Source organism: Pecten maximus, chromosome 6, assembly GCF_902652985.1.
Source record: "Pecten maximus chromosome 6, xPecMax1.1, whole genome shotgun sequence".
Classification (NCBI taxonomy): Eukaryota; Metazoa; Mollusca; class Bivalvia; order Pectinida; family Pectinidae; genus Pecten; species Pecten maximus.
The window spans coordinates 14666147-14682935 of record NC_047020.1 but is presented as its reverse complement, the minus strand read 5'-3'; the positions used below and the strand labels follow the sequence as shown (position 1 = coordinate 14682935).

Genomic DNA, 16789 nt, shown 5'->3' with positions numbered 1-16789 from the left:
TTGATACCTACAGTAATGTACATTATTATATAGACCGATGTTTGAGGTGGAAGGTGACAGTGTTGATACCTACAGTAATGTACATCATTATATAGACCGATGTTTGAGGAGGAAGGTGACAGTATTGATACCTACAGTAATGTACATCATTATATAGACGGATGTTTGAGGAGGAAGGTGACAGTATTGATACCTACACTAGCTTACTTCCTTATTTGGTGAAATTCATCTGACAAAGGATGCACAGCTAGTTTATTATGATTTGTATCAGGAGAGACAATATCTCTAGCCTCAGATGTCGGCATCAGATTAGTTTTCTTTCTGAGTTAAATCTGTCTTAATCCCTTCTGCTGGCTTTGTGTATTGAGACAAGACACTGTGTCGTCTTTGGTCATTGGATTGGTGGTCGTGTACAGGCCATGGCCCAATCAATAGACACCTGGTTTGTTGGGAGATTTTCAATATTGCCACAATGAATCTGTCACTGGAACGGAACTCTTTTCTGTCAGAAGCGTTCCTAGTGATAGATTTCTTTACAAGACCATTCTCCCTTAGGAACTCCTCGTCAGCATTGAAAGAATCAAATTGCCTTGCTAATATACATACACTGGAGTGCAAAATGGCTCCAGTTTCCAAGAGACAAAATTAGGAAAGCTGGACACAACCGGTTTGATGGTTTGGTGCTGTGTGGCAGCAATTTTGACATGGCACCATTGACAGAACAGACCGGACACTTAGTGGTATGTCAGTCATTCCAGCTTACACATACAAACAGATCTTTCAATCCATTTACTGGACCCGGCACATACTATGGTCCAACGATTGCTTATTCATTGGGCTTGATGGGAAGTTTTATCGTCCAAGTGGCTATCAAATAGGCCCAAGCTATGTCGTAAATTGTGCTGCCTCAACCATCTCTACCCTACGAAATCACAATTTTATTCACAAACAGATTATAAAACAGTAAAGGTTTTGCTATTGTATAGTACTGCTACAGTTGTTTTCTGACTAGTACAGTGGTATCTGACTAGGACAGTGTTATCTTAGTATAGTACAGTGTTATCTGACTATAGTACAGTGTTATCTGACTAGTACAGTGTTATCTGACTATAGTACAGTGTTATCTGACTATAGTACAGTGTTATCTGACTATAGTACAGTGTTATCTGACTAGTACAGTGTTATCTGACTAGTACAGTGTTATCTGACTAGTACAGTGTTATCTGACTATAGTACAGTGTTATCTGACTATAGTACAGTGTTATCTGACTCTAGTACAGTGTTATCTGACTCTAGTACAGTGTTATCTGACTATAGTACAGTGTTATCTGACTATAGTACAGTGTTATCTGACTAGTACAGTGTTATCTGACTATAGTACAGTGGTATCTGACTAGTACAGTATTATCTGACTGTAGTACAGTGTTATCTGACTATAGTACAGTGTTATCTGACTATAGTACAGTGTTATCTGACTATAGTACAGTGTTATCTGACTATAGTACAGTGTTATCTGACTAGTACAGTGTTATCTGACTATAGTAGTGTTATCTGACTATAGTAGTGTTATCTGACTATAGTAGTGTTATCTGACTAGTACAGTGTTATCTGACTATAGTACAGTGTTATCTGACTATAGTACAGTGTTATCTGACTATAGTACAGTGTTTTCTGACTAGTACAGTATTATCTGCCTGTAGTACAGTGTTATCTGACTATAGTACAGTGTTATCTGACTATAGTACAGTGTTATCTGACTATAGTACAGTGTTATCTGACTATAGTAGTGTTATCTGACTATAGTAGTGTTATCTGACTAGTACAGTGTTATCTGACTATAGTACAGTGTTATCTGACTAGTACAGTGTTATCTGACTATAGTATAGTGTTATCTGACTAGTACAGTGTTATCTGACTAGTACAGTATTATCTGACTATAGTACAGTGTTATCTGACTATAGTAGTGTTATCTGACTATAGTAGTGTTATCTGACTAGTACAGTGTTATCTGACTATAGTACAGTGTTATCTGACTATAGTACAGTGTTATCTGACTAGTACAGTGTTATCTGACTATAGTACAGTGTTATCTGACTAGTACAGTGTTATCTGACTATAGTACAGTGTTATCTGACTATAGTACAGTGTTATCTGACTAGTACAGTGTTATCTGACTAGTACAGTGTTATCTGACTATAGTACAGTGTTATCTGACTATAGTACAGTGTTATCTGACTATAGTACAGTGTTATCTGACTATAGTACAGTGTTATCTGACTAGTACAGTGTTATCTGACTAGTACAGTGTTATCTGACTATAGTACAGTGTTATCTGACTAGTACAGTGTTATCTGACTATAGTACAGTGTTATCTGACTATAGTACAGTGTTATCTGACTAGTACAGTGTTATCTGACTATAGTACAGTGTTATCTGACTATAGTACAGTGTTATCTGACTAGTACAGTGTTATCTGACTATAGTACAGTGTTATCTGACTATAGTACAGTGTTATCTGACTATAGTACAGTGTTATCTGACTATAGTACAGTGTTATCTGACTATAGTACAGTGTTATCTGACTAGTACAGTGTTATCTGACTAGTACAGTGTTATCTGACTATAGTACAGTGTTATCTGACTAGCTAGTACAGTGTTATCTGACTAAAGTACAGTGTTATCTGACTAGTACAGTGTTATCTGACTAGTACAGTGTTATCTGACTATAGTACAGTGTTATCTGACTAGTACAGTGTTATCTGACTAGTACAGTGTTATCTGACTAGTACAGTGTTATCTGACTAGTACAGTGTTATCTGACTATAGTACAGTGTTATCTGACTATAGTACAGTGTTATCTGACTAGTACAGTGTTATCTGACTATAGTACAGTGTTATCTGACTATAGTACAGTGTTATCTGACTAGTACAGTGTTATCTGACTGACTAGTACAGTGGTATCTGACTAGTACAGTGTTATCTGACTATAGTACAGTGTTATCTGACTATAGTACAGTGTTATCTGACTATAGTACAGTGTTATCTGACTATAGTACAGTGTTATCTGACTAGTACAGTGTTATCTGACTATAGTACAGTGTTATCTGACTAGTACAGTGTTATCTGACTATAGTACAGTGTTATCTGACTATAGTACAGTGTTATCTGACTATAGTACAGTGTTATCTGACTATAGTACAGTGTTATCTGACTAGTACAGTGTTATCTGACTATAGTACAGTGTTATCTGACTATAGTACAGTGTTATCTGACTATAGTACAGTGTTATCTGACTAGTACAGTGTTATCTGACTAGTACAGTGTTATCTGACTAGTACAGTGTTATCTGACTATAGTACAGTGTTATCTGACTAGTACAGTGTTATCTGACTATAGTACAGTGTTATCTGACTATAGTACAGTGTTATCTGACTATAGTACAGTGTTATCTGACTATAGTACAGTGTTATCTGACTATAGTACAGTGTTATCTGACTATAGTACAGTGTTATCTGACTATAGTACAGTGTTATCTGACTATAGTACAGTGTTATCTGACTATAGTACAGTGTTATCTGACTAGTACAGTGTTATCTGACTATAGTACAGTGTTATCTGACTATAGTACAGTGTTATCTGACTATAGTACAGTGTTATCTGACTAGTACAGTGTTATCTGACTATAGTACAGTGTTATCTGACTAGTACAGTGTTATCTGACTATAGTACAGTGTTATCTGACTCTAGTACAGTGTTATCTGACTATAGTACAGTGTTATCTAACTATAGTACAGTGTTATCTGACTATAGTACAGTGTTATCTGACTAGTACAGTGTTATCTGACTATAGTATAGTGTTATCTGACTAGTACAGTGTTATCTGACTATAGTACAGTGTTATCTGACTATAGTACAGTGTTATCTGACTAGTACAGTGTTATCTGACTAGTACAGTGTTATCTGACTATAGTATAGTGTTATCTGACTAGTACAGTGTTATCTGACTATAGTACAGTACAGTGTTATCTGACTATAGTACAGTGTTATCTGACTCTAGTACAGTGTTATCTGACTATAGTACAGTGTTATCTGACTAGTACAGTGTTATCTGACTATAGTACAGTGTTATCTGACTAGTACAGTGTTATCTGACTATAGTATAGTGTTATCTGACTAGTACAGTGTTATCTGACTATAGTACAGTGTTATCTGACTATAGTACAGTGTTATCTGACTAGTACAGTGTTATCTGACTAGTACAGTGTTATCTGACTATAGTATAGTGTTATCTGACTAGTACAGTGTTATCTGACTATAGTACAGTGTTATCTGACTAGTACAGTGTTATCTGACTATAGTACAATGTTATCTGACTATAGTACAGTGTTATCTGACCATAGTACAGTGTTATCTGACTATAGTACAGTGTTATCTGACTAGTACAGTGTTATCTGACTAGTACAGTGTTATCTGACTAGTACAGTGTTATCTGACTAGTACAGTGTTATCTGACTAGTACAGTGTTATCTGACTATAGTACAGTGTTATCTGACTATAGTACAGTGTTATCTGACTAGTACAGTGTTATCTGACTAGTACAGTGTTATCTGACTAGTACAGTGTTATCTGACTAGTACAGTGTTATCTGACTATAGTACAGTGTTATCTGACTAGTACAGTGTTATCTGACTATAGTACAGTGTTATCTGACTATAGTACAGTGTTATCTGACTAGTACAGTGTTATCTGACTATAGTACAGTGTTATCTGACTATAGTACAGTGTTATCTGACTATAGTACAGTGTTATCTGACTAGTACAGTGTTATCTGACTATAGTACAGTGTTATCTGACTATAGTACAGTGTTATCTGACTAGTACAGTGTTATCTGACTAGTACAGTGTTATCTGACTAGTACAGTGTTATCTGACTAGTACAGTGTTATCTGACAGATACAGGTGTTTATCTGAATATAGTAGTGTTATCTGACTAGTACAGTGTTATCTGACTATAGTACAGTGTTATCTGACTATAGTACAGTGTTATCTGACTATAGTACAGTGTTATCTGACTATAGCACAGTGTTATCTGACTAGTACAGTGTTATATGACTATAGTATAGTGTTATCTGACTATAGTACAGTGTTATCTGACTATAGTATAGTGTTATCTGACTAGTACAGTGTTATGTGACTATAGTACAGTGTTATCTGACTATAGTATAGTGTTATCTGACTAGTACAGTGTTATCTGACTATAGTACAGTGTTATCTGACTATAGTACAGTGTTATCTGACTATAGTACAGTGTTATCTGACTATAGTACAGTGTTATGTGACTATAGTACAGTGTTATGTGACTAGTATAGTGTTATCTGACTAGTACAGTGTTATCTGACTATAGTACAGTGTTATCTGACTATAGTACAGTGTTATCTGACTATAGTACAGTGTTATCTGACTATAGTACAGTGTTATCTGACTATAGTACAGTGGTATCTGACTATAGTACAGTGGTATCTGACTAGTACAGTGTTATCTGACTATAGTATAGTGTTATCTGACTAGTACAGTGTTATCTGACTATAGTACAGTGTTATGTGACTATAGTACAGTGTTATCTGACTAGTACAGTGTTATCTGACTATAGTACAGTGTTATCTGACTATAGTACAGTGTTATCTGACTATAGTACAGTGTTATCTGACAAGTACAGTGTTATCTAACTATAGTACAGTGTTATCTGACTAGTACAGTGTTATCTGACTATAGTACAGTGTTATCTGACTATAGTACAGTGTTATCTGACTATAGTACAGTGTTATCTGACTATAGTACAGTGTTATCTGACTATAGTACAGTGTTATCTGACTAGTACAGTGTTATCTGACTAGTACAGTGTTATCTGACTATAGTACAGTGTTATCTGACTATAGTACAGTGTTATCTGACTATAGTACAGTGTTATGTGACTATAGTACAGTGTTATCTGACTAGTACAGTGTTATCTGACTACAGTACAGTGTTATCTGACTAGTACAGTGTTATCTGACTATAGTGCAGTGTTATCTGACAAGTACAGTGTTATCTAACTATATACAGTGTTATCTGACTAGTACAGTGTTATCTGACTATAGTACAGTGTTATCTGACTATAGTACAGTGTTATATGACTATAGTACAGTGTTATCTGACTAGTACAGTGTTATGTGACTATAGTACAGTGTTATCTGACTAGTACAGTGTTATCTGACTATAGTTAAGTGTTATCTGACTGTAGTGCAGTGTTATCTGACTACAGTACAGTGTTATCTGACTAGTACAGTGTTATCTGACTAGTACAGTGTTATCTGACTATAGTGCAGTGTTATCTGACTATAGTGCAGTGTTATCTGACTATAATTAATGATGGGTTCTGATGAAGGTCAGAGTGTAAATGTTGTGGAATGAATGATGGGTTCTTATAAAGGTCAGAGTGTAAAGGTTGTGGAATGAATGATGGGTTCTTATAAAGTTCAGAGTGTAAAGGTTGCAGAATTAATTAATTGTCACTGGAGTTCATTCTCTCCACGAAGATGAAGGATACAGTTTCTGACACTGGCATATGTACATTAGCTTGATATAGCTCTGTAAGAAGATTGATTGTGTTAGGCAGATAATATAGAAATACCCAAGTCCTTTGAGGCCAGGATGGACCCTCAGCTGGCCTGTTGCAGATTGACAACTAGGAATTATAATAGACAACTTAATCCAATCAATTTCAAACTAGTCTGTAGTCACTCTTTTGAAACCATGCACCGGTGTCATATAAAACATCATTAATTCTGGGTCATGAATGTTATTGGAGAAGATGGTGTTTGGAGCACATGAATTTACTATACAGTATAACCTGTCTAAACCGGATGTCATCTGAGAAATGGGTTTGACTTGAATTTAAAACAAAGAAAATGTATATCTCAGCTATTCAATTGCTTACAGCATTGTACAGATCAATACAACCAGATTTAGATTAAGATTCAACATTAATACCAGGTGTTATTGTTTTCTCATGTATAATTTCTCTCACGTTTTTAAGTTTTTAAATACCAACCTCTTCATTCATTGGAATTATGATTGTATCAAATTTAAACTGAAGCTGTGAGAGCACATCTTGGCTATGTCTGTGCCGAAACTTGCATTGTATGAATCGGTTATGCTGTTGTTGTCTGTACTTTTTTCCACTTGGATTTTACCATCTTATTAGACGGTAATTGTGAAGGTCTTTGAAGTGTTTGTGTGTTTGTTTAGATTGTAGCTTGTTGAGAAAACATGACGGCAAGTTTGACAAAGGCAATTTTAGAAGTATTCTTACACCATGGTCTGTTAAACAACACCGGTTTTCAGAAAATACAGGTTCCAGATTATACAGGTTTTAAATTCTATGATTTAAGAGGGAAAATGTCAAGGTCAAACAATTAAAGCTGGGATAGACAGGGTGTGGATTAGACAGGGGCCAGTTTTGACAAGTTTAAATTTTTTTTGTTGCACAGAAATCAATTTCAAAAAAATCTCCAAATCTGGACCTATTGAGTTATCTCTGCTGAAAGTTGTTTTCCTAAATATCAAAATCTGGATTGTAATTTATCTGGATTGTAATTTATCTGGATCAGTATATAAAAATGTTTATTGCTGTATCAGAGGAGCGCAGTGTTGTATATGGTTTTGCTCTATGGTGCCTTGGGTAATACTGCATTAGGCGCTGGGTCAACTGCCAGGGCCGCTAGACCACGTCAATACTGATGGTATTAAGACTCTAACTTACATCCAGGCTTTCCAGTTTCAGCGCCATGTTGTCGCAGTATTTATGACCCAATACTTAATTTTGGAAAAAGTGCATCAGTCTCGTCAGAGCCATGTAAGGGAATCACTCAGTTGTTAAAGAGATAACACAAATTCTGCCTACAAATTTATTTTGAGCCTACAGATAGTCAAATTTACAGAAATAAAAAGATATTTGATTGCGATCCTGAGGCGCCACAGGACAAGGGACTTGGTGGTGACACAGAAAGGCTTGGCTAAAGCCAATAAAACCACGTCTCAATTCATTAGAGCTATTACTCGTGATCACGACATTACTACCTCCGAGTGAACTGATGGGCCACTTAATAGGGCTGCATTACCAGGCTCTGCCATTGATTGTGTTGTTGAAATTCTAAGCATGAACATTTTTCTTATTGCTTGAGGACCAGCAACCCTTGTCATAGAGATAACATCGCAGGTAATTGGCCATGCAGTGAACACCATTGGTAGATTGGACAAAGTCTTGTCTGGAGAGAGATTATCCTGTAGGTTTGCAACGAAGCCTTTTAACCAGAATTACTCAGACTTTTTTTTTATCTTTTCTATAAATTTATATTTAAGCTGTCTATACAAATTGGAACCATTCTGCCTAAATCCTTCGCTAATCCAATGGGTTAGCATTGCATCCATTTGTGAAGGTTTATGGGCAGACAGCACTCACTGTTAGCACATACACCAAGCCTGTGTATATTTGATCAAATTCCCTATCTGTATACCCAATATCTGTTTATCAGTGGTCTCGTCAGATGGTGAGGGGTTTGGTCCAACGACATAACTAGGCAAAGTCATTCTTTCTCTGTATTTATTATCATGTAAGTATTAGAGGCTAAGTCCCTAAAATATAGTGCTGCAACGATACGCTTCCTTCGGGATGCAATACGTATTGCAATACTTGTCTCACGATACAATACGTATCATGGTACATTTACAGTGTGCCCCATTAGTTTGTCCTGTCAGGGGTGAAGTGTACCTCTCCTCTGAAAAATGGAGGGATACAAACTTAAATCCAGGGGTACTAACACAAATTCACTTATCAAGGGGGCTTATTTACACAGCTGTAATTACAAAAATGCTAATAAAGATTAATTAATTGGAAAAAAAATATTGACTAAAAAGTTTTGACAGGCTTCTTATCAGCAATAATGTTAGGAAATAACCTAGATCTGTGAGTCGTCATCAGCAAATCAAATTACAGGATTCCTGACAGTAGAACCCAGCTCATGGAATGATTGGGAAGACTTCGTCTCATCATAAAATCAAATTTTCTTCAGACAGTTTTGATTCTTAAATGATTTTAAATAAATTTAACATCTGTTTTAGTTACACAGATTATGCTTCTAAATATGTGAACACTCACTCAACGTAAGCGAAAGCACTTCCATTGCCATGCTTGTTTTGGGCGATACTAATTACCGTGCAAAACCGGAAAACCGTGAGCGTACTGTGATGTGAGAAAAAAATACCATGAACCAAACCGTGCCATTTATACCGTGTTATATCGTACCACGGATTACTGTTGCAGCACCACTAAAATATTAGTATTGTTTGACACTGTACAAGTTAATACATAAAACTTACATAATAACCAAATATAGCTCATTATAATTATGATATACATTATTTAAATACATATATTAATTATTAATGACCTTTACCAAAACCTTTCTAAATCGATGATGGTCTAACATGGGTTGATCAAGTGAAATTATGCAATAAATCTAAAATAACTAAATTAATTAAACTATTTTGAAATAAATACATTAATAGATAAATGATATCGATAAATAATTTACATCAGCATAATCATATTTGCAATACAATTACCCTTTGTATTTGGCACACAGGACAACTTCTGTTTCTGAAAATACTGTAGATGGATACACATCTGCTTAGCTCAAACCAAAATTCATAAAGGAAAGAAGAAATTAGCTAAGAAGGGAAGAAAGAATCGCACAACACATGTCATAGTTCAAGTGGGCAGTACAGTATCAGAACTCAGGTGATGTTGATACCCATCATTTGGGCCTCTTGTTATATGGAAATTTTGGTTGCCATGTTAAGCGGGTCACTATACACGGGTGTTTTGGTGTAACTTGTCAATGCCTATAATTTGACAAATCATGTGTTTCTAGAACCGTAACATAATGAAAGCTTTTGTCCGATCAAAATTGTGATATTTTGTGCAATTTATCTGAAAATGACTTGAGTATATAAAATTTCTTAGGAATGGAAATTTCAATGGTACAGTTTTGAAAAACATTGGTTGTCATTTGGTTGCCATGGTAACCATTTAATTGGAGGAATCTTATCCAGACTACCATTATGAATCAATTTCAGTGTAACTGTACAGGAATTTAATATTTCGGAACAATAAAATGAGCATGCACTTTGTGGCAGATATTTTGCTTGCCATGTTTATTTGGTCACTATACACAGGTTTCAGTATAAAAGCCCAATAGCTCATGGAGTCCTTATATCAATTGGTTGAACTGCCCATTTTCCCTCAATTATTGCGATCGCCTTTTGTCCAGCGTTGTCCGTCGTACCTCGTAAACAATTTGCATTTTCAACTTCTTCTCAATTATCAACAGGCCAAGAGACCTGATATTGGGTCTGTAGCATGCTGGGATGAAGGGCTACCAATTTTGTTCAAATGGATGACTTTGACCTTCATTCAAGGTCACAGGAGTCAAATATGGTAAAATCTTTCCATGACTGACTTCTTGATAACCAAAAGGCCCACAGACCCAATATTAGGTCTTTAGCATTCTATGATGAAGGGCTACCAAGTTTGTTCAAATGGATGACCTTGACCTTCATTCAAGGTCACCGTGGCAAAATATGCTAGTGTATATCAAAACTCAGGTGACGTTAAGGCCCATGGGCCTCTTGTGTTTTTATGGTTTGATAGTATAAAGGGTAACTATAACTTATCTTATTTTCATGGATTCATTTGTTCTGTTATAAGTATCAATTGTTGGTATAATATGGTATACATTGAACAGGTACATGTTTCTGTGAATGTTCTCTCCTCAACATATACTATCAATGCCTTATAATATATACAATTGTATGTTGCACATTGGGTTACAAGCAGGATATTGGTTAGCCATTGGCATTATTACAGTCTGAGTATATCCAAACTCCAGTAAGTATTCTGTGCCAAAAATAGCAAACCATATATAATAGATACCATTTAGAGAGGATAGTTTTGAGTGATTTACGTTGGCGTAATTATATAGATATGCTTGATGTCACTCATACCATATGGGGTCCTGTAGTCCTGAGAATGCATGCAATGTTGACTAGATTCATTTATAAGCTGACTTCTACAGAACTGATTGTCAGCTCTGGTTTATAATCATTTGCCACCATACAAGATACACAACACATAAGTATGTTGGGCAGGAAATTCTTTCTCACCACAAGGAAGCTTATTTATTGATTAATTTTTTTAAATCTTCACTTGGTCCATCAAATCCTGTGAGCTAGTTTAATGCCAGCAATCTGTAGTCAACATTTCTTTTATCTTCAGTATGGAGCATCACTGGGATTTATACAATGCAATTTGTTTTTGTAAAGGGAAGTTGCTCCTTTTAATAGACTTCCTCTTGTTTGGAGGAGAAAGGACTATTCAAACTGAAATTGACATGGAGTTCCCTCGAGAGCCCAGGTATTTCGACATCCTATCAATTAAAAGCTGCAATACCTAGCTGTGAGTTAATAGGAAACCTTGAGACCCAATCCCTTAGTTTGTTACAAAGCATCCCTTAGTCAAATAAATCAGTGGTATTGCTTCTCCAGTATAGGTACAGAGGAGGTACCTTGAAAAGACTGCTACTTAAAGCATGAGAATTGGTACATGAAAAAAGTATATGTGAAGGAATTTCAATTTTGCAACCTGATTTGGTAAGTGGAAATATCCCTGTAAGCAGAAAGGAAGTATGTTATCTGTTATATAGTTGCTTTGAAACATCCTGAGAGTTCTGGATGTTGTTCAAGTAAAAGAGAGTGCTTTCTCTGAAAATAAATCTTATGAAGTCGAATAATGTAGATCTTGGAAAAGCTTCATTCCTCTAACTATCGCCTTTACTGAATTCTGAATGAAACACTTTTAGATGAAAGTATTTTGTTTATGAAAAGCTGGGCAAATCAAATAAATTCTTTTCTGTTACTTAATATATGGACTTTATATTTTTCATCTGAATATTGTATGAACATTTTCTGGATAAAGGGATTAATTGACAATTGTTTAACATCTAATCAACACAATAAGGTCACTTAAGGATGACACCTAGTTGAATGGTACTTTACACAGGGACAGAACGTTTACCTCTCTCACAGGGCCAAATTATCAACTCAATTTTTAAAGGCATTAAAAACTGTAATATAAGACAAAATAAGCTATAAAACACCTGAAATCCTGTTCTAGTCTACTTGATCCAATTCAGGTCCCATCCAGCTCCATCATTGTCCGTTTGTTTAGCGACCCAATTTTCAAGCTCTGAAATTTATCATTAATATTGGCATTTTAATATGTCCCTTCTTGCAGAAAACACTGATAAATTACAAATTTATAAGGATAAACACCTTTAAAATCCATTCAGGTCCAAATTCAGGTCCATTCAGGTCTTTAGGATGACCCGATCCTAAACTTAAATGGGAGTCATTTTGTATTAATGAACATTGACCTTCCTGAAAAGTACCCACCCACCCTTGCCATCCACCCTCATGGATATATCATTTGTTACCTTCACTTACATATCTATATCAGTGGTTAGGACGTCAGATAGCTTGGAAAAATAGATGAGTGATTAGGCCCATGGTGCCTCTTGGTTTTATATCAATATCACAGGATAATATGAACATGTATTGGATTCAGTACCAAGTGAGAGGTACATTGGAATCAGCACTGTGGCTTCCTGATTGTCGATAGGAAACCTTCTGTAAAAGTGATGTCTTATTCTTGTCACTCCCCTCCACCAGTTGACGTTTGTAATCATGTTACCGGACATTGTCAGGTATTGTTTGTCCTATACCAATATCGTGGAATTATTCCTGTTATAAGAATTGTGGAATTGTCTCTGGTCAATATGTTGACAGTGTAGAAATATTACGGCTGAAATAACAAGATTCTCGCGTTTCCACTCTCTCCTTTATAATAGTTATTACTTTACATATTTATTGAAATCAACCAAAGCCATCAATGTTATATTTGTAACCTTGCCGACATTGTGTGGTGTGGCAGCGCCTAGTAAAGTCTCCTTGGTCCATGATAAACTCCGCTAATTGAGTTAGGAATGGTTCTTCTGTTGAATCTCCGTTAATTGTTAGACTTTCATCTTTCACATTCGATCACATCCAGCGATGACATTTGAGCTGAAGCTGTAAGATTCATACAGACATCAGCCAAGAGAGCTTTATGTAGTTGTTGGATTATCACTGTGATATTCAGCCATAATAAATTAGTGGGGTTGTAGGATTCTCATTGTAATGTGTTGAGCTTTAAAAGCTCAAACTGACTGCAATCTGTAACCACACAGTAATTTCATTGCCAATATTAATCATACAGGACCACTCGAATTAACAAATTACAGATGAAAGTTTGTGAAAACTAGATTCCTAAACAACACCTTGGTAACAAAGACATCTCAATACCTTCTCCTATACAACACCTTGGTAACAAAGACATCACAATACCTTCTATACAACACCTTGGTAACAAAGACATCACAATACCTTCTATACAACACCTTGGTAACAAAGACATCTCAATACCTTCTCCTATACAACACCTTGGTAACAAAGACATCACAATACCTTCTATACAACACCTTGGTAACAAAGACATCACAATACCTTCTCCTATACAACACCTTGGTAACAAAGACATCACAATACCTTCTATACAACACCTTGGTAACAAAGACATCACAATACCTTCTCCTATACAACACCTTGGTAACAAAGACATCACAATACCTTCTATACAACACCTTGGTAACAAAGACATCACAATACCTTCTATACAACACCTTGGTAACAAAGACATCACAATACCTTCTATACAACACCTTGGTAACAGAGACATCACAATACCTTCTATACAACACCTTGGTAACAAAGACATCACAATACCTTCTATACAACACCATGGTAACAAAGACATCACAATACCTTCTATACAACACCTTGGTAACAAAGACATCACAATACCTTCTATACAACACCTTGGTAACAGAGACATCACAATACCTTCTATACAACACCTTGGTAACAAAGACATCTCAATACCTTCTCCTATACAACACCTTGGTAACAAAGACATCACAATACCTCCTATACAACACCTTGGTAACAAAGACATCACAATACCTTCTATACAACACAATGGTAACAAAGACATCACAATACCTCCTATACAACACCTTGGTAACAAAGACATCTCAATACCTTCTCCTATACAACACCTTGGTAACAAAGACATCACAATACCTTCTCCTATACAACACCTTGGTAACAAAGACATCTCAATACCTTCTATACAACACCTTGGTAACAAAGACATCTCAATACCTTCTCCTATACAACACCTTGGTAACAGAGACATCACAATACCTTCTATACAACAACTTGGTAACAAAGACATCACAATACCTTCTCCTATACAACACCATGGTAACAAAGACATCACAATACCTTCTATACAACACCATGGTAACAAAGACATCACAATACCTTCTATACAACACCTTGGTAACAAAGACATCACAATACCTTCTATACAACACCTTGGTAACAAAGACATCACAATACCTTCTATACAACACCTTGGTAACAGAGACATCACAATACCTTCTCCTATACAACACCTTGGTAACAGAGACATCACAATACCTTCTCCTATACAACACCATGGTAACAAAGACATCTCAATACCTTCTCCTATACAACACCTTGGTAACAAAGACATCACAATACCTTCTCCTATACAATAACTTGGTAACAAAGACATCACAATACCTTCTCCTATACAATAACTTGGTAACAAAGACATCACAATACCTTCTATACAACACCTTGGTAACAAAGACAATCTCAATACCTTCTATACAACACCTTGGTAACAAAGACATCACAATACCTTCTATACAACACCTTGGTAACAAAGACATCACAATACCTTCTATACAACACCTTGGTAAAAAAGACAACTAATTTTGGCTCCTTTGTGAATCCTTGGTAACACATACATCTTAATAACCTATGAGACTCCTTGTATTGGTATCCGAGATATTATGCTTACTTATCAATATATTCTGTCTTTTTTTATTACAGGTAAAATTGTGAAGGTGGACATGAGTCGGATCCTTTTGTGTGAAGCCACTGCCAGCGTAATAGGTGCCGGGTTCCACATCCTCAGTATCACTCCTGTTGACAAGATGTGATCAGTCAACATCTGAAATGTGCTGTACATCAGGATATCTGTGATTACTGAACATAATTTCGAAGTGAAAAAACATCAGAATGGCCTTTTTCAAGACAGAAAAATTCTAAACTACCTTGAAACAAAATGCTTTTATAGTGTTCGACAAGATATAAGATCTTACAAGTACAAATATCGAAAAAATACCTCTTTTCTCGTTTCTTTAGATTGATCTTTGCTGATGTTCTAATGGGTCAGTCTGCATATGTACAAGTAAAGTATGAAGAATTGAAATGTTTTTGGTTTACATTCTTTCATTTTGATCTCAGTATCATTATTTTAAGAAAGAACTGCTGGGACATTTTTAGATCCATATTACATAAATCAGCCTCCAAGGAAAACCCAGCATGCTGATTGGTCTAGTTGTCTTAACAGATAAACGACAAAATCAGCCTCCAAGGACAACCCAATATGCTGATTGGTCTAGTTGTTTTAACAGATAAACGACAAAATCAGCCTCCAAGGACAACCCAATATGCTGATTGGTCTAGTTGTTTTAACAGATAAACGACAAAATCAACCTCCAAGGACAACCCAATATGCTGATTGGTCTAGTTGTCTTAACAGATAAACGACAAAATCAGCCTCCAAGGACAACCCAATATGCTGATTGGTCTAGTTGTTTTAACAGATAAACGACAAAATCAGCCTCCAAGGACAACCCAATATGCTGATTGGTCTAGTTGTTTTAACAGATAAACGACAAAATCAGCCTCCAAGGACAACCCAATATGCTGATTGGTCTAGTTGTTTTAACAGATAAACGACAAAATCAGCCTCCAAGGACAACCCAACATGCTGATTGGTTTAGGTGTTTTAACGCATGATAATAAAGCAAAATCAACCTCGAAAGAAAACAAATCACACTGACAAGTCCAGTTGTCTAAATATATATATAACAAAACCATCTGAACTAAACACACTGACAAGTCCAGTTGTCTAAATATATATATAACAAAATCATCTGAACTAATCACTCTGACAGTTTGAGGTGGGATATCACCAATAATTCTAAAAAAAAAAAAAAAAAAACCTTTGCAGTAAGAAACCATACTGACAATCAAAGGCAATAAGGCCTCCACAATTGTCTGTCAGGAGAATAGGTTTTGTTAGTTGATTTATCCAAAATTGATGTAAAATTATCATCATGTTTAGATATTATCGAATCTCATTACAGATTGCTTTCTTGGGTTATTGACACAAAACCTTTTGTTTCCTCACAAATGGACATTGCAGCAATGTCCCAGCATTGATGAGTGATGGAGAACTCTTCATGTATGAAAGTCAAAAGTAGGAGAGTATTAAGGTTGGGAGATGTTAATTCCATGAATAATACATTCTTTCTTCAGTTGAATTATAAAGAAGCCCTCACATCACAAGTCATTAGAAGTTAAAGGTGGTTGCTTTCAAAGAGTTCTCTGCCAGGATTTTTAAGGATAGAGCAAAATTTTGAAAAATAGACAC

General features: G+C 35.7%; 1 protein-coding gene across 1 annotated transcript in view; it reads left to right on the top strand.

Annotated features, from left to right (window-relative positions):
* LOC117329058 (arginine--tRNA ligase, cytoplasmic-like) overlaps positions 1–15559 on the top strand; it is a 162592-nt gene extending 147033 nt beyond the window's left edge. The window contains exon 15 of the mRNA XM_033886756.1: positions 15178–15559. Coding sequence (XP_033742647.1) covers positions 15178–15287 — 110 coding nt within the window. The 3' untranslated portion in view covers positions 15288–15559. The remainder of the gene's footprint in view (positions 1–15177) is intronic.
* The last annotated feature ends 1230 nt before the right edge of the window (positions 15560–16789 follow it).